At 34.4% G+C, this 21985-nt stretch overlaps 1 protein-coding gene across 1 annotated transcript in view; it reads left to right on the top strand.

The window, feature by feature from the left end:
- Positions 1-15546, top strand: part of KHDRBS2 (KH RNA binding domain containing, signal transduction associated 2) — a 556728-nt gene extending 541182 nt beyond the window's left edge. Inside the window, exon 9 of the mRNA XM_063097985.1 lies at positions 15449-15546. Coding sequence (XP_062954055.1) covers positions 15449-15546 — 98 coding nt within the window. The remainder of the gene's footprint in view (positions 1-15448) is intronic.
- The last annotated feature ends 6439 nt before the right edge of the window (positions 15547-21985 follow it).

The raw sequence follows: 21985 nt of genomic DNA, 5'->3' as shown, positions 1-21985 counted from the left end.
CTGTTCCTCTTTATGGGGAGTGGTAAAGGAGACAATGAATGTCATCTGTGAGTTTAGGGCTGCATATAATAAAATAAGTGTAGTGCTGCGTCAGCATAGAGAAATGAAAGGTCCAGATGTTGGGAGGAAAGGAGGAAGCGTGTCTTCTTTGGAACCAGGGCAAAAACTGACTAATTTCTCTGGGTAGAATATCACAAGGCTGACTCTACAAGTAAGAGAAGAAGAATAAATGACCACTACAACCACTGCCGATCATAAGGTGATTACTTACATAATTAATTGCAATATAAAGTACTTTATTTCCATTTTTATGATGAAACTGAACAACAGAGGAAAAGTCAATTTGAGAATATAGCTGTCACGCTCAACTTCTGTTTTTATATTCTCACCAGTGGTTGGAATACTATTAATTGCTGCTACCACATATGGAATACCCATTGTGGCTCTGTACTGAGCAATTTATAATGAGGATTTGAGATTATGGAAGTAATCCTTATTAGAAATTATATGTATATCTATATTACCTAATCCTCATTAGAATTCTGTGGGAAACATACTCACATTGTCATCTGCATTGTACAGATGAGGACCTAAGGCTCAAAGAATTAGGTAACTTGCCCCAGTTCAACAATTAGGAAGTGACAGAGCAAGAATGGGAATCCACGTGTGTCTGATTGTTTTTTGTTGCTGTTGTTGTTGAGGTGGGAGCAGAGTTCAGTGGACCCTGGAAGAAAGAAAAGAATCTGGTACTTCAAACCTGAGTTAGTTTAAAAGGAAGGATGTTCAACTTAGTGGTATCTCTCTAAATCCTGCCACCTGCTATTTCACTATTTGAGGGGAAGGAGACCTTTTATACTGCAGTATTTTACAGGAAAAAAATAAACAATTAATCCAAAATGAGCACTAGGCTCACTCTCTCCCAAATTCCATCTTCTCCAGCATTAATCAAATTGACCTAATCTTTTGCTTCTACAAGAGACAGGGATATTCTCCAAAACAAATTAAAAATATTTTCAGAAATTATTCCACAGAAAAATAGGTGATGGACAAGTTTGCCCAGGTCTGGCTCAGTTGGTGAGCTGCCATAGAAAGAACAGCTTTAATTTTGTTCTTTATATATTTGTCACTTATTGGAAGTAGGGGACCAAAGGTATCAGATAGTGGTTAATAAAAACACTGGAATCCAAACATCAAGCCTTCTCCAAAGCCACAGCAGTGGAACTGCCAGGATGAATTGCGAGATTGACAGCATCCCAGAATATCCACACCTCCCACTGCAACATCTTCTGAGATCAACACAGCAATAACTATATTTCTGTTGTTCCAAGCACATTATTAAAAGCTAGGCTCCAAGAATTTGATGGTGTGCAAGATAGACATTGTCTCTTTCTGGTTCTTTATGCTTACTGTTGTGAAACTTATGGCTGCATGTAGAAAATGTGATACAACAGTTCTATACAAGGTCAGAGAACATTATTCATTTAACAAATATTTATTTAATGACTAACATGTGTGAACCATTGTTCTCAATCCTGGAGATATTGTAGTGAACAATCTCTTGAAACACACATGCTAATGAGAAGGCATCTAATTATTTATAAATCACTTTTTAAAATGGAATTTTTATTTGCAAAGTACAGTCATTATTTTTCACACTTGACACAACAATTTGAGGAAAATTCAACTTAGGAGCTTTACTTTACAGAATTACATGCTCTGAAAACAATGGAAGGGATGAGTTTGATGATTTCTGATAGAGTAGGTGGTGAGAAGAGATGAAATTTCTATTTCTCAATTACTTGCATTTTGAAATGTTAATACCATCTAAGTCAGCAGGGAAGAGTGTGTGAGTACCAACTACTGTTTCTCAAACCTTCTAATGGAGATGAAGAGTCATGATCAGGAAAGCCGAGGCTTATCTCTATATGCCTATGGGTTTTTACATTGCTCTTTCTTGGTTGTCTGGTTCCCCTGCTGTCGTAGTCTAGAGAGAAATGATCTATTTTACTTTAAAAGCTATACATACCTGTAAGCTCTAGATTTTATTCTGGGTCAAATTACAATTTACCAACTACAATTCACTGCATACAGAAAGCAGTCAAAAAATTGTTCATAATAAAGTAATGAGGAAAATGTAGAAAGGGATTTGACTGAGTGGAGTAAGGAAGATATTAGTTAAGCCGCAATTTCTACCTATTAACTTTCATTTACCTATTTTACTAACTAAAATTTCAGCCAAATTGGCCATATTTTCAATGTTGAAAGAATAGGCACAGATATGCATAAAAACAGACCATTCTTTAGAGCCATGATCTTTTCTTTGGCCTTTAGGATCTGTTGTCATTTTCTGACATTATTGAGTAAGCATTAGTTCAAGAATACACCTCACATTGCAGGTGGTTTTTATTCTTTGTTTGGAAATGTTATGTAAGTTCTCTATGCACTCTAATCTGGGAAAATCTTCTTGGTTTACATGTAAAAAGGATAATTATTCAGGACAGAATTTAATTGCTTATTTCACTTTGGTCAGAGGATGATATTCCAGGCGCTGAGGCAAAGAAATCTAACAAATGCTTTGCAACTTTTTTTGTGGTGCAGATCTCATAGAAAACAATGGTATGTGTGCAGCACAGTGGAGTTGAGGAAGAAGGCTGCTTCCAAGCCAGGATTGCAGCAGCCCAAGGTCCACCCACTGCCCGTAATCTTCTAGATTCACTGCGGCCCATTTGTGTTACTCACTGGGCCACAGAATAGGGGCTGGGAAACTATGAACAAAAGCACTTATGTTTTAAACAATGCACACCTGAAATTAATTTTATTTTTCAAGAATTGCTTTTTGCCATGGGTGTTCAGAAATCTAAGCAGATACATAAGTCTGATTAACCTAAAACAGTAAGTTATATTCTTACTCTGAAAATAATACACATACACTGTAGAAAATGTAAGTTAAAAAAAAGAAGAAATTGTAATCATCCTGAATTATACTACTTTATTCTTTCTTTAATTTTTGTTATATATGTTATCAATTTTTAATTTCATCAATATACACATTTTATTTAAAAAGAGAACACAACATAGGCTGTTTTATTAAATACCTTTAAGAATTTCCTATTATAAAATATAGAAGAAAGTTTTTTTTTTTTTTTTCATTTCTCAATCATCAGGATTATACCTAACAAAATGCAGAATTTAATATACTTTCCCAGGTGCTATCAGAATTAATCATTAATATGTTCATGTGAAAAGGGATACTCCCTTTTATGCATAACCAGAAAATAAAGTATTTGCATGTCAATCCATATGGTGATAAGTTTACATTTTGTGAATTCTCATGCTCTTATATCCTATATAGTCACATATAATAGAGCAAGGACAAAGGCAAACGAAGTGAAGTAGTAAGAGTTCAGCATCATAACCTCGAAGCCCATTTAAATTAATACGCATCATGAGCACTCAGATTTTGGTATTACATATTATATAATGGGGTATTAGATATTAGGTAGTTGGTGATAGGTTGTTCATCCTATGATATCCAAAATTGCAGATGAGAAAATTTAAATAAACATGTGAAGCAGTGATTCAAAGACCCACTCAAGTCAAATACAGATTGATGTTTTTTCATTAATTTTCCTTACCCCACATATTAACTAGTACCCATTTATAGCTTATCTTTAATGAGCTGTACACAATCTTTTGTATCAGTAAGGCTTATTCCAAGATGTAAATCTTGTATCTCCACTTATTCATTCACTTTCACTCTGAACTAGTAACTTCTCTCTGTCATATTTTGGTTGTATCATGGGTTTGGATTCTAAATTCCAGTGGAATGTCTGTATTTTAATAAAGTAAATAGCTTCAGTTCTCAGTTTCCTGGCCACCCTCCAGACTTGGACAGTTACGTGAGAAGACTCACAGTGAGTTGTCCCAGGTTCCTTCTGCTCACGGTGGCAGGAGAACTGTGGGGGCAAGTGAGGGCACTGGGAGAGAAACAAGGAACACTCTCTGGAATAACAGGGTCCTGCATTCAAAAGACTCACAGATAGAATCTCTCACTCAGGCTTCCTCCAGAAATGGTTTGAAATAAGACAGCAAAAATTTAAAAAATCGAGTCCTTCAGTGGGACACTTCACTCTGAATCTTCATACATTGTGTTTTGTGTATCATCAGACTGCAGTTGTATTTGTCTCTTTGGGGCCCATATATCATTGTTGAGGTAACAAATATGTTGACTTCAAGAAAATAACATATTCCTTTGGGTTTCATCACAATTAAATTATTCAAGATATTTGCAGACAACTTAATATTAAGTATTAAACCATTTTTCTTTCAACATTGTAAATATAAATATTAAATTAAAATATTAAATATTAAAATTATAAATAAATATTATTAAAATGTAATTAGTATAGTTATAAATATTACTTAATATTTAGTGCATTGGTTTTTATTAAGCATTTAATTGATATTAAATTGACTATTATTAAATTAATATTTAAATATTGCATTTCTAAAATGAATTTATTTCTGGAACATGAATATTTGACTTACAGAAATTGCAAATCAGTTTCTTCATTTTAAAAATATTTTCTAATTTATCAGAGTCACTATAATTGTTTTGGATGAGTCTGAATAGCTTATAATTCAGTAAGGGTGTATTTTAAATACAGTGCATACATTAGCTTGTCTAAGCAATGCTTCACATGAGAAACATCCTCTAAATTCTCTATGAGACTGACAGCTAAGAACGGACAGCAATATTCTCTTCTCAGAAAAAAAAAAGAGCTGTTTATTAAAATGTATTTAATGTGTGAACTGAAGAGCTAATTATGCATCCATTCTTTAGTGACATTTTAGATAACAGCTGTGTGGAAGCAAGGAAGATAATATTAATACACTGTCTTGAAATGAATGAAGGCAAAAGGAATTTGGGGGCCATATTCTAGGGCATTTGAGTGCCTCACTTCAAGTCAATTGAAGAACATGAATGTATTCATTTTGTGTTGAGGAGCCAGAATGATTATTATCCCAGTGTGAAAATAAGCCTTGCATTGATTAATCTGTGAAAACAGCAAAGAAAAATGAAGCCAACTAATTGCAAGCCATGTGATCCAAGAACAAAGACTATTTTTAATAGTAAATAAAAATATAATTTGTGGAAATTGATTTTACACATGGAGATGAGTTTTCTTAATATTGGCAAGAATTTGTCAGTCATTTAGAAAGTAATGCAAGCAAATAATTTTTTTCCTGGGATTTATTAATATTAAAGTTGTTAAATGATAGTTTATGGAGAAAAATAACACTGTAATTTAATTTAGTTTTTAAAATAGGATTTTAAACTTTGTTTTTAATTGAAAGTAAGAAGGCCTAATGAAATTGCCCTTCTGAACTATTTTAAATTCAGGTATGAAATTAATTTTAAAATTAGCTAACTTTCTCTTTTTTACTATTTCAGAGGTTGTAGTTAGATGGGAAGCTAATTCATTAGTCTCGATAATAAATGCATATCATGTTGTTTAGGCAAGAAATGCTCAAAAAGAATAGTCCACCACTACTTCACTGCTTGTATTGCTAATTTTAGGTTAGATGTATTTACAGTTCAAATTTTGTTTTGAATTATGCACACCTGAATTCAACAATTTCAGACGAAACTAAAACCTGCTTTTACATATCCTACAGAGTATTAACTTTGATTACACATTTTAGAATCACCTGGTGAGCCAGGTCTAGTTTGTACCTCAGACCAGCTCTATCACAATTTTTGGAAATAAGAACTGGCCACAAGGATTATTTAAAATCTCCCTTGGTGGTTCAGCCGTACACTACGGTTGATTTAGAAAGTTGTAGACACAGACAAAAATGGGGCACTATAAAAAGTAACCTATCATCTTAATACATAATATCCATCCTTTGATAATTATCTTTATAATTTCTCTCACAATAATAGGACCAAATTATTACTGAAACTCACTTTTCCTTGTCAATATCTGTTTTGCACAAGTACTGAAAGGATGAATGATCAAAACTATGCCAGTCATTTGAATTCCTGAAGGTAACACACAATTTATGCACACAACACTTTTGTAACACTGGGTATTTTGTAAGCAAACATTGTGTTAGAGAATCTGGCATTTTAAATCCACTTAAAGTATAAGTTTAAATGTAAACTGTATTTAACTATAAAGTTTAAGTAGTGGAAATATAATTTACTCCCTTTTGAACAATTGTGTGTTGAACAGTTAAATCTCAACCTTGACTTTCTGTATAATTTACCCAACAGATAGAAAATCCACTAAAAATTATAGTCCACATGCATCTAACTCTCTTCTTGAGACAATAAAACAAGCCACAAGAAAGGTTTTTTTAATCACTTTTTGTTGAGTTAATGACATAATCATTTTAACTAAGGGAGAGGGGAGAGTTGAGTGATTTATTGTCAGAATCTTGGGGTGAACAGATCATGTACAAAAAAGTATATTCAATATGATATAGGTGGAATTGTTTTTAAAATACAAAGTACAGAATACAAAATATAAAGCTGGGGAAAAAAGTCTCGCCCACATAAACGTACACCATCTAAGAAAAAATATATCTAGGTGATGTGCCACCTTAGGGGGTCTTTACAGAATTTCACGAGTTTAAGAAGGTTTTTTTTTTTTATTAAAAGAGGGCGTGGATTAAAGAAAAAAAAAAGACTAAGATACATTGTTCTGAAATGAATGTGCTGCAATTCATTTATCAAATATGCCATAATTTTCCATTGATATATATATCAATGAGAACTGATAAATATATATGGATTGCTGAAAAATTGTCAGTTGAAAATGTATTTATAATTATTGATGACTTCCAACAAGTGTTTTTTGTATTGAACAGATGACTTAACCATACTGGTACCTTGTCAAACATTTAGCTCAGTTGATAACAAAATGTACCAGAAAACAAACAAACAAAAACAATACCTAGAATAGTTAGGTTAGCCTCTCTGGAGCCTGTGATTATTGTCCAGGGAGATCTCAGGAAAAGCACCCTCACGCTTGGGGGGTGCAGCAGCAGGTGATAGACAGATCCCCCAGGAGGCTTTTGGCATCCAGAAGTTCTGAGACAGACAGGTCCAGTCATGGGCAAAGAGCTCTGATTCGGGCTGGTGGGAAGATTAGAGAGAAAAAACAAAGAGACGAGGGGTATGCCCACAGTTAAGTCAAACTTCACAAATTAAGGGCACAATTCTCCACAAAATCACTCTCACTTCACAGTACAGTCACAAGTCTGGGAGACTCCAGGCCTTTCTCACTTCTGACCAGCTGGCTACAAATCTGGGGGTTCCCACTACCTTTTCAGTTTGATAATTTGCCAGAACAACTCACAGAATAAGGAAAATGCTACACTTACAATTACAGTTTTATTATAACAAAAGGGTACAAATCAGAGCCAGCCAAAGGGAGAGACACATAGGGTAAGGGCAAAGTCTGGGAGGGTCACAAACATGAAGCTTCCAACATCTTCTGGCCACGTTACCCTCCTCACACATCAATGTGTGGACCAGGTCATACAGCAAAGTTAACATTTTGCCTAGCTTAAGGCCTTGTTTTTTCTAACTGCCATAACGAAGCATTGGTCTAAGAATACACACTGGACTAAATTCTGTTCTCAGGTATAGAAATGTAGGGGGAATGAGACAATCAGGTAACTACGAATTTAATCTCTTTGTCTGTGAAGCTATGTTACGAAGCTTACCTTCTTTAATGAATTAAAGAATTACTGGAATTCTCTGAGAAGAGAATTATAACATATTACTTTGTCACCGTTTTTATTCTCTCTTCTATTATTTCTCATATTATAAAGTCCTTATGTACATTTCAGAAAGTCTATGGCTAAAAAATGCAGGCTTTTGATTGATTCAGGATTTTCTTTTCAATAATGAAAGTATTTTTTAGATTCCAGTCAGACAAACTTCCACATTACGTCCAATTATCATTCACCATTTTTTTTCTGTACCTATCATTTTGGAAATCCTTTCTCCAGGTGGCTTTTTTGTCTCTTTCTTACTCTGATGAGATCTTAACTCCAAAGCAGGAATATAGAAATATACTTATTTTAAAATATCCAGAATCACTGGCCTGTATTTTTCTATAGCTGCAAGATAATAGAAAGCAGAATCAAGAATAAAATGTAAGTTTAAATTTTAACTGCATATGTAATTTGTCAGTCATTAATGGATGGTAATTAGAAATGAAATGGTATCGATCAAATTAACTTATAATTAAATATGATAATGTATAAAATGTATGGGACAGGGGCGAAAACAGAGTAGAGGATTTTAAAACACCACCACCAATGGGTTTGAATTATAGCGATTCTTTCTAACATTCCATATCATAGTGGCTCTCCTGGGAACAAAGAAGCTTGTAGAAATCACCTGTCACAAACTAACCTACCTAATGCTGTTCTTGGTGCAGCCTGAAGTTTTTACCTTTCTGGAGCTCACAATCAGAAATAGCAGTAATTCAAGCCAGCCAAGCTTAGGCACAGAAGATAAAATTGTGAAACCAGGTTATGACGTGGAAATTAGGAAATTACACAGAGTAAATTTGGGCATAGGAAGCAAGGGTGAGTATAAAAATAGAGAAAAGTTAAGATTAATGACCCTAGGATTGCCCAAGGAGTCTTTCAACAAGACAGAGGTGGAACCAGAATTCAAATACAGACCTGTCTACAAAACTTCTGGGACTACCATTCAAAGTGAAGGGACACGTCTGAGGAAGCCTGTGGCCTCTTCTGTGCGTTCAAAATGAAAATGTAAAATATTAAAATACAACTAATTTATTCAACAAATTACCAACTGCCTGCCATATATAGCATAACATTGTAGAGTTGAGAACTGAGCACTTAGAAAGGGCCAGCCCTTTGTTACTCTCTAAATAGATTATCCCAAGCGATACTTTTTTCCTAACAGAGAATATCTAATTAAAAGTTTGAAAAAGTGATAAAAGCTGCATATGCTTCCCAGTAGCTGACTGAGTTTTCTGAGAGCATAACTGATGGTGAACTAAAAGTTAACAATCCTTCTTCTCGGAGCGTAATTCGCTATGCTCATCTGTGAAAACATGCTGATCATCCATATTTCTCCTTCAGTACTATCACGTTATCCTCTGCATCTTGAAACAACAAACTCTGCAATTACAAGTAGTGGGAATACAAATTGTGTTGATGAAATGGTTGACTATTCAGTTCCAAAATTCCATTAATATTTTTAAATGTTCAAAGCAGAGCAGATGACCCTGCTTTCCCCTTTGTATGAATGAACACCTAGATTTGCACCTTAAGAAATTCAGCTGAAGCAGCCCACATTTTTGTTAAAAAGTTAAAACTATAATCTCACTCATTTATCCAGTTAATTGTTGTTGGAATCACTAATTATTATGTAATCTGAAAGGAGTAAAATAAGTTGTCATGTTGTCTAGGCAAAAAAAGTAGAGGAAAAGATACCAGAAGTCAGGAACTTCTTTCAGAAGCAAAGGGTGGAGAAATGACAGCTACAGAAAAATTCTGCACCTTCCCAACAGTTAAACTTTCTGAGCTATAGTTTCCTCTTCTTTAAAAGAAAGGCAATCTTAACTTTTGTAGAAAAGTTGTGAGTATTTGCTAATAATATGCATAATATGCTTAGCACTGTTCTTGGCCCTTAGAAGGTGTGATATCGTGAGTTTCTTCATTTTTTTTAATAGGGTGTTGATTAAAAATTAAATAAATAAATAAAATGGATGTTATTATTATAATGAGTTACAACATCAGCCAAATATCTAACCTAACCTACTCTCTTCGAGAATAAATAGCCTTCAGACAACCTGTAAGTATACATTTGAAAGGTGCTCTTAAATAGAATGATATTCCTTAGAGAGATCAGAAACTTAACCAAGACCAAAAGACTAAGTGGCTCAGAGCCAGGCTGAATTTTAATCAACCATGTTGTAATGCTCTTATAAGATTTGCAAACCAAACACACTAACAGTTTGTAATAATAGAGGTTAACTTAGGTTTCCTACTTTAGTTGTGGTTTTTGCATATTGAGCTATAGCGTACCAGAAATAAATAGCATGACCTGCTCTCTTTTGTTGTTGGGGGTTTAAAAAACGTTCTTTTGAGATTCTTTTTCAGGTTTCAGAAATAGAAACAAATAGCTATCTAGGATCAGCAAAGTGTGAACATGATGGCTGTACCCTCCATAATCTCCATGGTATCCTAGAATTAATTTACCCTGAAGATGGCGTTTTAAACCCACTTCCTGAAAGATAAACATTAAAATTTACTTTCCAGGTACTTAAATAATGCTGACTTTTTCTCAATTGGCACCTTGTTCCTATGCTGCATGATTTTCCAGACAAGCTCAATGGTTATTTAAGCATCTCTGAAACATCAGAAAACACAGTTTTGCAACTTTAAAAATCATTCAGATTTTTCTTTTCCACTCTGAATGCTCCCCAAAGTATCTGGTGCCACTGCAGAAATGAGAGCACACTGAGAAATGCACACCACTCAATAGATCTGATTTTGCTGAGAGCACAGTATTTGAGATGCATAAGCTTTTGAAGATACTGGAGTAACATTTAATGCGCAAAGAGTTACCTGGGTAATTTACACTCCTCTGTCAAAGTAAAATGTTTCTCAGTGATTCTTATTAGCATGTAATAGAGATGAACTCCAGGCATTCTGTAAAACTTGACTCACAGGGTAAAAAACATCAGTCTGAGTTAATGAAAACAAAAGCAAAGATAGAGTAACTTTTAAAAGAAATATTGATATATTTTAAACATATGCAACGTGACAACCTAATTGTAACAGTGACTTTTTGAATAGTTTTGTTTTACTTTTTCTGCATAATTGATTTTAAAATTTCTTTCCTTATGTAGTTGTATCATTTATTTATATGTAGCTTACAAATATTTATGGTGCTCTTGCTACGTGTCTACCACTATAGAAAGTCTCTCCTCTCATAGATCTTAGAATCCAGTTTAGAAACAAGACCAGATGATACAAAATAATTAATACAGGAAAGACTTTAAACAAAGTGAATTCTCTTAGAAGGTTAAATAGCACCTGTGTTGTTCTTACTGACCATATTTGCTCAGAAATCCCCTTCTATGAGATGATTAAATGTTAAGAGTTCAATCCAAGCTCAACTGAATGATAAAAGTTAGCAGCTTCCTCCTCTGTGCTTTCCCCAACATTTTCTTAAAATATCAATTATGATTGTGTTCCAATCTGTTAAATTTCATGTTAGTTTTCTCCTATGATCTCCTTAAGACTACTTAAACTGTCCTCATATGCAGTGACTGTCATATAGGAGATCTACAATAAAGGAAGAAAAAAAGAAAAAATTATTTAATGATACTTTAGTATTCATATAATAAATATGAACTTATTTCATGTTTTATATACTATATGGTACCTTAAAATATGAATTGGGAAGCCAAGAAATGATAGCAATTTTATCAAGTCACTTAAGCTCTATTTCTCATATCCTGATTTGCTATTTCCAGACGCACAATTCTGTAACTCATTCCAGTGATTTCAACTTTGCAGATAGTTATTTAGCACCTTCTCTGAGGAGTAATTTGTTATTTTCTCAATTCACATTCATCCTCTAGCTAGTGCTTCTCATATGACGATAATCCTGAGATTGAGAGCATCTTATTTCCAAAAGGACATTTTCCAAAAGGGCAAAGAAATTTCTAATTTTCATTGTCTGTGATGGTTTTTTAAAGTGACATCCAAGGCCACACCTTGGGACTAGAAAAAATTGGCCAGGACTTCATAATTTGTAGGAAGCCCTAAGTAGTAGAATCCCAGAGAAAGACCTAAATTCTAAGTCCATTCCTGGGCCCTTATAACATCATGTTTCAGAGAAACCCCACCATAAGTGTCCTTATAATGATCTGTCTCTTCTGAAGTTTGGGTCTTTTCCATGATCAAGTTTCCATGGTAGGCTCATATTAGAACCCCTTTGGATTCCTAAGAATTACTACTGTCTCTAATACTTGCAATAAAGAAATCCAGGAGCCTAAATATCGCAGTGAGTGATGAGGATATTGACTAGCCATATAAAGTTCAATGACACACTATGTGGTGACACTGGAGAAACATTCATTGAGTCAGTGCTCTCTGGGCCCAATCCAGAGAACACAATTTCACCGAGAGAAACTGGTTTGTATTGACTATATGTAAACATTTTGATATTAGGAAAAATATAGATGAAGGAAATTTGGTACAAATAATACTTTTCCTAATCTCAATTCACTGTTGTTGTTAAGAACACATAAGCAATGGAACTGAGATCTGAATTAAGTGAAATAAATTCTTGATTTCCTCTGCTAATGGTGAGGAATTTTGGAAAATCTAAAACTCACTTTTGCCTGAGTAGGATTTCATTTTGGCTTCCTATTTATCTTGCTAGTTACAGTTATTTTAAACTAAGTATTTCCCATTTTCCTAGCCTTGAGCAGGGCAGAAAGAACATAGTATTAACTCACATACAAACAGAATTATAAAAGAGCACATTTTTGTGTAATGAAACATACTGTTTTTGCACTTTTTTGTAGTGGGACTCCACTATGAATGTTTCATTGAATTTAGTAGTGAAATCCTTTTGGCACTTAGCTAACTAACCCCTTTGGAGTAAGAAGTCTGACTTTAACTCTAGAGCAAATTTCTGGTTATACAGATTTTTAAATTAATGTCATATTTCTTCAGCTCAGTTGATACTGTTAGGTTGTCACTGGAAGTTCTTTCTGCCTCATAGTTCCCACATTTGTTCAATCATTCAACCTTTCATTCCTGCAATCTTTCATTACTGCAATCTTTCATTACAATCAACCCTTACTAGGTAATGCATTTTTTCCAGGTGCTAGGGGTACAACAGTGAACAGTGACACCTCCTATTCTAATGTTGGCCTAGAATTAGGAAATGAGTTTTAGTTTATCGATTAGCTGCTTTAGGGCTTTAGACAAAGTCAGCTAAACCCAGGTCAGTGAGCTCTTATTAAACACCTAGGTCCTGTGTGGCAAGTCCCCAGGATTATGCCAGTTTAAAATCCTGAAAAATTTGGGGGTGAATGTGGCAGGTATTTCTGTCACTCTGCTCCTGCTTGTTCAGCTATTTTGCAGGAACATTTACCAGGAATGTTCAGAATTTGAAAACGGACCTAGGACTTCTATTTCCTGGGAAAACTTAAGTCTATACAAGGGATCTTCAAAAATGGGTCTTCATAATATCTCAAACCTTTAAATCCCATAGAGTAGAACCTAGGGAGGAATTCTAATACTCTAGAACAATTGGAGCAAAGAGTGGTACATTTCTTTGGTTAAGAACAATAATAAATTGGGATAAATTTTACCTTCCACAGTCAAGAACATTGACTATAAACATTCATTTTTCATAAGGTTGAGAAGACACTTTCAAGCTTACAAGCTAAGTCTGTTTTCCTTTCTAGTACATCAAAGACAGTTTTAATTCATTTCAATCAAGTAAAAACATGGAATTATTCTCCAAAATGTCTATGTTGAGAAATTCAGGCAGTTTGGAGAGTAAATTCCTGACCTCAAAAAGATCTCATCAGAAAAACCACCATCCACATTCTCCCATCAAAAATGACAGGTTCTACAGCAGAGGTCTAAACTTTTCTGCAAAATCCCAGAGTATTAATATTTTTGGCTTTGCATACAGTGTACTCTGTCACAATTACTCTGCCTTTATAACATGAAAGCAGCCATATACAATATGCAAATAAATAAGCATGCCTATGTTCCAGTAAAACTTTATTTACAAAAACAGGCTGCTGGCCAAATTTGGCTCACAGGCCATAGCTTCCAACTCCTGATCTGTATAAACCTGTATTCTGAGTAATAATAGCATTTCTCATATTTATTTAGTTTTTCCTATTTTATATCATATCATGTACTGAAATAAACATAAGCATGTTCCTTAAACAGTAAAAGACATATAGTTGTTCACTTATCATCAGATATTATTTGTAATAATGACGTTCTGATGAAGGATATCCTAAGGAAACTAATATTTATCCATTTAAGTGCTATTTTTTCCAACATTATTAAGTTTTTATTGTTTTGCTACATTGTAGAAGGTTTTCACTTGCTTTATATTGTAGTGAATACAATTTAAATTTTTCTTATTCTTTTTGTGTAATCTTGATGAACTAATTCCTAGGAGCACTTGAACTATCCAGGAGCAAATGCCCGACATCAGTTGCCCTCGGTCTGCAGTGATTCTCTAATCGGTATTTCCATTACTGCCACCTTTTAAATCAGCTATCAGCATCAGTATGTCTCTTTCTAGTAATTTATTTCCCTATGGCCACACCTCCTTTCACCACAGACATGCATGAAATCTGCTCTCTGTGAAGAACTTAATTCAATTGAAAGACCCAGATAACCTACTTTCTGAAATCACATAAATTGTTACCGTAAACCCAATATTAAGCTCCTTTGAAGGAGGACTACATTTCTTTTCTGGGGACATAGACATTACAATAGCCATTTTCCACAGTACTCAAAAGCTTGGTTGCTTGTTTCTTATTTTTTGGCTAGGTTCCAAAACATTGAGGCTAATGGAAATCTGATTAACAGGTAAATGTGGAGTTTTCGTAGTGTACTAACACCTCTTTATTTTCCATGTTGTTTATTTAGAAAAAGTGATATGAGAAGTTTTGTTTTCTTCTTTACTGGTTTTGCTGCTTAAAATGTTCCCTACGTTGTATCGTGCTTCTCTCTCACTAATGTTGTCTAGTGCAGTTTTTCATAGTGATCTCAACCCTGGACCACATAAGAATCATCTGGGTAGCATTTGGTTTAAAAAAAAAAAAAAAAAAAACCCTATGTCCTACTCCACAGAGTTTTCTAATCAGTTGGTTTGGGGGACAGAAAACAGGCATTAGTTATTTTCCATTTTGCTTGTTTGTTTAAGATTCCCAGGTGATTCTCAAGTTAATCAAGGGCTAATAACCAGTGATTTATTGTATTCAACTTTTTTAGCATTCTGTATAAAAGGATTAAATGAGGAGTGGTTTACACTGATACTCCTCTATTTTGTGGCATTGAAATCTAACTCATGATAAATCTGCAGTCATCCAAGATCTAACTTTCTCCTCTTGGAAAATTACCCTGAAAGTTTAATTCCAAGTGGCTGCATACATATATATGTGTATACATACACACACACACACACACACACACACACACACACACTCTCTCTCTCTCTCTCTCTCTCTCTCTTTCTAGATCATCTCACCATGTGGAAAAAGTAGTGTAAGGCTTTAGCTTTTAGTGTTGAGATTTTTAATTCTCTTTTTCCTGACCTTCTATTGTGTCCTACGTGACTGTTTTTGATGACTGTGAAGTCATGTGTGTGCTACTGTCTTTCTCTTGTTCATAGCACCAGAAGAATGGGCCACAACCCGCTCCAGCTTGAAGGCACCCCCGCCAAGGTCAGCCAGAGGGGGATACAGGGAGCATCCCTATGGTAGATATTGAAGGTCCTTCTCACCTGTGACCTCACCTCAAAGACAATTCATAGCCTGTGGTCTCCACATAAACAGCAACAAGACAAGTAATAGTCTTTCTGTTTGTTTGTTTTTTTCTATTCTAGGGATAATTGCTCATAATTACTCCCATATATTTCTTGTATTTCCCTCTATACTGTTGGCGTGACATTGACACTAGTATTATTTTACAAAACAGACTGAAAATGACATTGGCAAGCCTAGTCTATAAATCATTCAGTAGGATGATAATCTCTTGGTTGTTTTTCATTGTTGTGTGTAATCTTTTCTTTTCTTTTTCTTTTTTCTTTCTTTTTTTTAAGAAAGAGCATGAATCTGTTAACAGATTTTGAGTCCAAACCAACTAGCAGAAACTTTGTTTAGGGTTGCTAAAAGATTGTAATATGATTTTTGAACTAGCTGATAATAAAGTTGTAGATAAGATGTTTTAACCTGTCTTTTAATATCTGTTAGTTAGATGAAGATGTTCGATATTAAGTTTGTAAATTTAATTTTAAATGCTGTTTTAATGGAGTTGAAAATAAGCAGCTACCATATGTATGTAGCTAACTGAATTTGTTCAGTGTTTTAACCTGTTATTTGTTAAAAAAGAAAAAAAAACACATAAAGTTCCATGTGTAAGCTTCTCTAAATAGGAAACCACAATTTGTCAAATATGTTTGCCATAATTTGTCAATAAAGCTGAAAACTTTTGTAAAAACTAAATTTGGAATTACTTGTTTTCTAGCTTTAAATGCCTGCTTTATTTCTTCTTCAAGACATGCCTAAAATGTTTTCTATTTAAAAATTACAAAAATGAACCCAAGCCTGTTTTAAGATATTTGTGTAATACTTAAAAATGTATTAATAACTTATGGTTGTTAAATAATTTAAAAGTTAACAAACTAAACTGTTACATGAATCATGGTTAGTAAACACTAATGTACAACATGTTAATGGAAAAAAATGGATTTAGACTAATAAATGGATTTTAAACTATCCTCTAAGCTTTATCTTGCTAAACACAAATTCTGATTGACTTGTTTGCATTAGCATGTCTCTCGTGAGAAAGAGTAATGGAGTATAAAGAGGTAAGATTACCACTTACCACTGTCTAAATGCCTAGTTCTTCAACCTTTGAGTTTCCCCGCACATTAAATATCCCATTCAACATGTAAGCATTGCGTAGATTCACTTTATTGTTTTCACTCAAAGGAGTGCGTGGACTTCATTTGCGTAGTTTATAACAATTTGTTTTGACAAACAAATCATTAGTGTCACTGGCCAGTTGTTGCTATTCAACCTCAAAAACTTTATTTGTAATTTTCAGTGCTAAATATCACCGCCCTTGAAGGCAGTTTAGAGGGCTGATATTTCTTTTGAGACTATCAGACTTGATGGCTGATGATTATTAAGGAAATATGTCGCAGGACTCAAAGGATGACTAAACGTTAAACAGGTAACACTAATAGTAACTCTGTAATTTTGCCTATGCAACAGTAATGTTAAATATTCTCAGTTATTAAGTTCCTGATAGTTAAAAAAGTAAACCTACAAAAACATAACAAATAGGTCTATAGGTTATTAAAACAACTAATTAACATTAACTAGAGGCACCAAAATTATTTTACAATATATAACCCTCAAGGTAATAAACAGAACTAAAATTAACAATAATAGTAATGCAACTCTTGCTAACATCAAACGTAAGCTAAATTTTGATGCAAAAAAGAAAGTGAAAGACTTGATGGTAGGGATGAATGCCAAAACTTTTAATCTTTTAAATACAGTTTTTTTGTTTATGGTGGCTTTTTGTCGATGTGATTGGTTTACTTTTTTGCTGCTAACCAGCTTAGACATATTGCTGTTCAGTTTTTGCAGCTGGAGTTGCATGCTAATAGTTTTATGAAGTGTGTTGTCTGTCATCAATTAAAATTGTAAATATTTGCCTTTCACAAAATGCTGTTGAGATATATTTAATTTTCTTTTTCTATTCTTTCTCACTATTTCAGGTACCCACAAGCAAAGAACACATAATTGAATAGCAGATGTGATGGGATAAGAAAGATGGAGGTAAGCCTATCTTTTGTCTTCTTTGAAATAGATAATCTTCAGCAGTGTGAAAGCATGATATAACACGAAGCTGTAGCAGGGAGCTAAAACACCAAATGCCATATGTTGAAACAGTGAAAAGGCTTAGATTGTCAAGGAGCCGAGTTATTTTCATCTTCTTTGAAATAAAGTGATCTGATTTGGTATTTACCTGGCAAAGCTTTCTGAGTTTATTCAGAATCTTGTCAAATGAAACGTGAATTAGTAGTTAATCTTCAGCCATTTTCTTTGCTCCTTAATTGTACAAAGAAAGGGTATTAAAGCTTTTGCTCTGTAGATATAAGAGAAGGAACTTAATAATCGTTGGTTAAGATGAAGAGAAGGAAAAGGGTTCCCATGACCAACCCCTCTCTTACCCCTGCCAATAAAAGTCAAATAAAATAGTTCAACATTACCATTATTTTCCCTGTTTATCCCAATGGGTTAATCAGTAAACTTTTTGTTTCTCGTCTGCCATTTTATTTGATTTAGCAAATGATTACTGAGTACAATCTGTATACAAGGAGTTGAAAACCTTAGCTAACAAACCTCAGGCTGGAAAAAGTGCAAGGAGAATTATGAAATCCACAGGCTGACCTGACGCTCAGAGAATTTAAATGACCCTGCACGATGTTTGAAACAGAATTAAAAAACCCAAGTTTCTCCTTCTGGATCTTGTCCTTCTTTTACTACATTAATATCCATAATCCAGGTTAGCCTTAGAGAAGTGCCATGGGAGAGGCCTAGGGAGCCTGAACATTCCTCATGACTAGTGGAGGGACAGAGACTGGGGGAGCCCTGCCTGGAATGAAAATGACTGGAATGAGAGGAGTGGCTCACTCATCCCTGTAGAGGGAGCCCCTACTGGTGAAGGGAATAGGCTGTCTCAGCTGGTGGGGTTGGGAAAGTTCAAGAAGCATTTGAGAGGAAAGCAGAAGGTCAGTGAGCCTTGAGGGCCCCTCTGTGAAGGCACTGAGCAGAAGCAAAGCCTTGAAAGACAGGTTCAAATCAGGTCCCTGTTGTCACTAAGTGCAGTGTTGAATTGTTTAGATTTTATAGGAAAACTGAGAGGAAGCCACGGTGAGTTTCAAGTGAAGAGCTATCCTCAGGAACCAATGTAAACCTCACATTTAGTCGATTTTATAATTACTAACCTCTTTATCTGAGATAACTTTTCTAAAATTCAAACTGTTAAAATGATTATTTAATATCGTATGTGCTATAACTAAAGTCCCTTTATCTGCAGAAACAAACATCAAAAGTTACAGAGTGAAATTCTGAAATTTCGTTTATCAATAAACATTTCATATTTGATTTGACTATTTAAAATATTTCTCTATTTATAAAGCAAGGAGAGAAAGAATCTCTAATCCTGATATCCTGTTGCTTCATCTTCATCCTTTTCAAACAGTAGGCTTGATCTGGTAAAGCAATGAAAGAAAAGCTGTAGGTTGTTACTATTTTGATATATTAATCATACAGTTTTTGTTCATTGTAATTATTTGATTGTTGTGGTGGTTTTATAACCCTATGGCTCTGTCACCATTCAGACTAGATCACTGCATGCATTAACTCACAGCAGGGTTATTACAACAGAAACACCAGTGCTGAGTAAGAAAAGAGAACATTGTTCTTAAAGGTCAAAAACAAGGATTTGCAGGACTGGCTGGTTATTCAGTTAGTTAGAGCACAGTGTTGCAACACCAAGATAAAGGGTTCAGATTCCAGCACTGGTCAGCCTCCAAAAAAGAAATCAAAACAACAATGATTTGCAAGAAAGGGGATTTCAAAACTCTGCATTTTGAGTAACATAAGCCTGGTGGACTTTGGACATAAAGTTTATGTTCTGAACAGTAGATTTAGAAAACTCCCATCCACCTGCCTCCACACATCTACAGGATGAAGGTTGTCTAGGCTAAGAAGAAAGCTCAAGGGGCAGCAATATTTAAAATATTAGTGTCGCCTTGAATATGATTTCTATACTCCATGTCAATTATCCAATAAAAGCCTCAGATAGATTTGGAATGCAGAGAAGACCTTTGTCTCAAGTAGAACCTGGAGAGTTAACAAGCCTCACAGATGTCCCCCACACCAGTATGTGCCAAATGTGATCCTGTGGAAGTGTCTAGAGAATGTTTCCCCGTGCTGGCAAGAGTGGAGCAGGTGTAGCAGAGAGATCCCCTCTGCAGGAAGGCAGGGAGGGTGCAGTGTCATTAGCATAGACCAACACTGACCAGGTGTATCAGTGGACACAACAACATGGGAAAGTGAGAAGACCAGCTACTCTCTGCCACCAACTCCTCCAGAACTTAAATCCAACCCAGGAAAAAGGAGGGGGAGGGGATAAATCCTTGAGTTGACAGAGGAACTCCTGACCCAAATTAATTTAAACTGGCTGAGATTATTTTTCTCTACCTGGCAAAATGGGAACTTGAGTTTGAAATCAAGTAGAAGTATAGAAAAATATAATTATATATTCATATACATAGCAGAGTCATTTACTACATACCTTGCCTGACTTAGGATAATAAGAAATGAATACAGCAGGTTTCTCTGGCAACAGAGAAAGAGACTTACCCTAAATTAGTGGCTTGACAATGGAAATCTTTATTAGAATGAAAACTGTTGAGAAAGTGGTTCTAACTGGTAAACAGGTGTATAGTCAGAGGATGCCTTCTCTTGTCATTATCAGAAAACGATTCTGGGTCCGATTTGGGACACTTCATGACATCACATTTGCTCTCACAAATTTCACAGTGATGGCTCCCAGATGGCAAACATTCTCATGTCTGACATCCACTTCATGCAAGTAATATGAACTTCCATGGGAAATTAAGGTTTTTTAATTACAGCGCATTCTATCTAAGTGTATTTTGAAGTTAGCCATATGCATATTCCATACGTTCTTTCATACCGTGGGTACACTGATGATCCTATAACAACCAGAAACTCACTAAAACACCAAAGGTAGCTAGTATGGCACACACACACACACACAAATAAAATATAAAGGATTTTAAATAGTAATAACATTAATAAGAAAGAAAGTTTTTGTGCCTGCTAATATTTATCCAACAAAAAGTTTTCTTACACTCAAGTATGACTAAGTCAGAATCAATTTGATGCCATTTAAGAACCCAAATAGTGCTTTTTGGTCTTTTTTGTAATATTTAGATAATTTTCACTCTCAGTATGTTAATGGAACTAAGGCCATTTTGCTTAATAACTATTAGAGCACTAAGTTTTAAAGTGACATTGGCACAGAATGGCATGTGAAAGGTTTTCAGGAATTCTTTGAAAGGAAATGACTTTTTAAACTATGTTATTATGACTCTTGTTCTTTTAGTTTTTTCCTTACAAATACATAGGCTGGTATTTTGAAAACGACAGCTTCCCTTTAAAAATGTAAGCCTTTAACTCTAGCTTTCTCTCTTTATCTCTGTCTCTTGGTTCATGTAATATGGAAGTTTGTAGTTTTTTTGTTTTGTTTTTAAAGTGAATAGATGGTAATCAGCAATCTGAGTTGACTGGATATCAAGCATCAAGTTTCAGTATCAAGTGGCCTATTACTGAAAACTTCCATTCGCCACTCTTGTAGGCTCCACAGGAAGGTTTAATTTTTATTGCAGAAAAATTGTAGTAAATGATTAAAAATATCCAATTGTGTGGTACTTTATATAACTGATTACATTATTTATGTTTGATATGAGGGATAGCACTAATAAAACAATGGTAATTAATAGTGGAATCTTCTGGTTTTTGAGCACGCATACCAGGCAAGTTACTAGAATTTTCACATACAAACTTACATGAAGCATCTGTCATCCTTACAACAAGAATGAAAAGGAAGTACAATTAGCCTCTTTTTACAGAAGATGAAATAATTTCACACTGGTAATACGTAGCAATGCCAATATTTAGTTTGATAAAAAGTTTGATAACAAACTTTTGATAACCCACACATTTTCCAAAATGCTATTGAGAGTCCCACTTTATATAAATTTAATTGAAAAGAGAATCCAAAATCACACATAGCCTTGATATAATTTTTATTCTGTAACAATACAATGAATATTAACTTACAAAAAAAGATTATGATAAAATATTTTAACTTGAAGTGCAACTTTGATCTTTCCCCAAATTTATGATCCTTCCCAAAGTTCAGATTTCATCATAGAAAAACATAAATGAAAGTATCTCACATTTATAACAAAGCATAACTACAGTCTTTTGTAGAACAAATGATTCATTTATAATCTAAATGCCATTTTGACATTGAAAAAAAAACACTCACATGATTAAATAAGCATGAAAGCAATCTCAGGCTTTTATTCTTTAAT

Source organism: Cynocephalus volans, chromosome 5, assembly GCF_027409185.1.
Source record: "Cynocephalus volans isolate mCynVol1 chromosome 5, mCynVol1.pri, whole genome shotgun sequence".
Taxonomy (NCBI): domain Eukaryota; kingdom Metazoa; phylum Chordata; class Mammalia; order Dermoptera; family Cynocephalidae; genus Cynocephalus; species Cynocephalus volans.
Note: the sequence above shows the minus strand (reverse complement) of the source record. Positions and strands in the feature narration are given on the sequence as shown.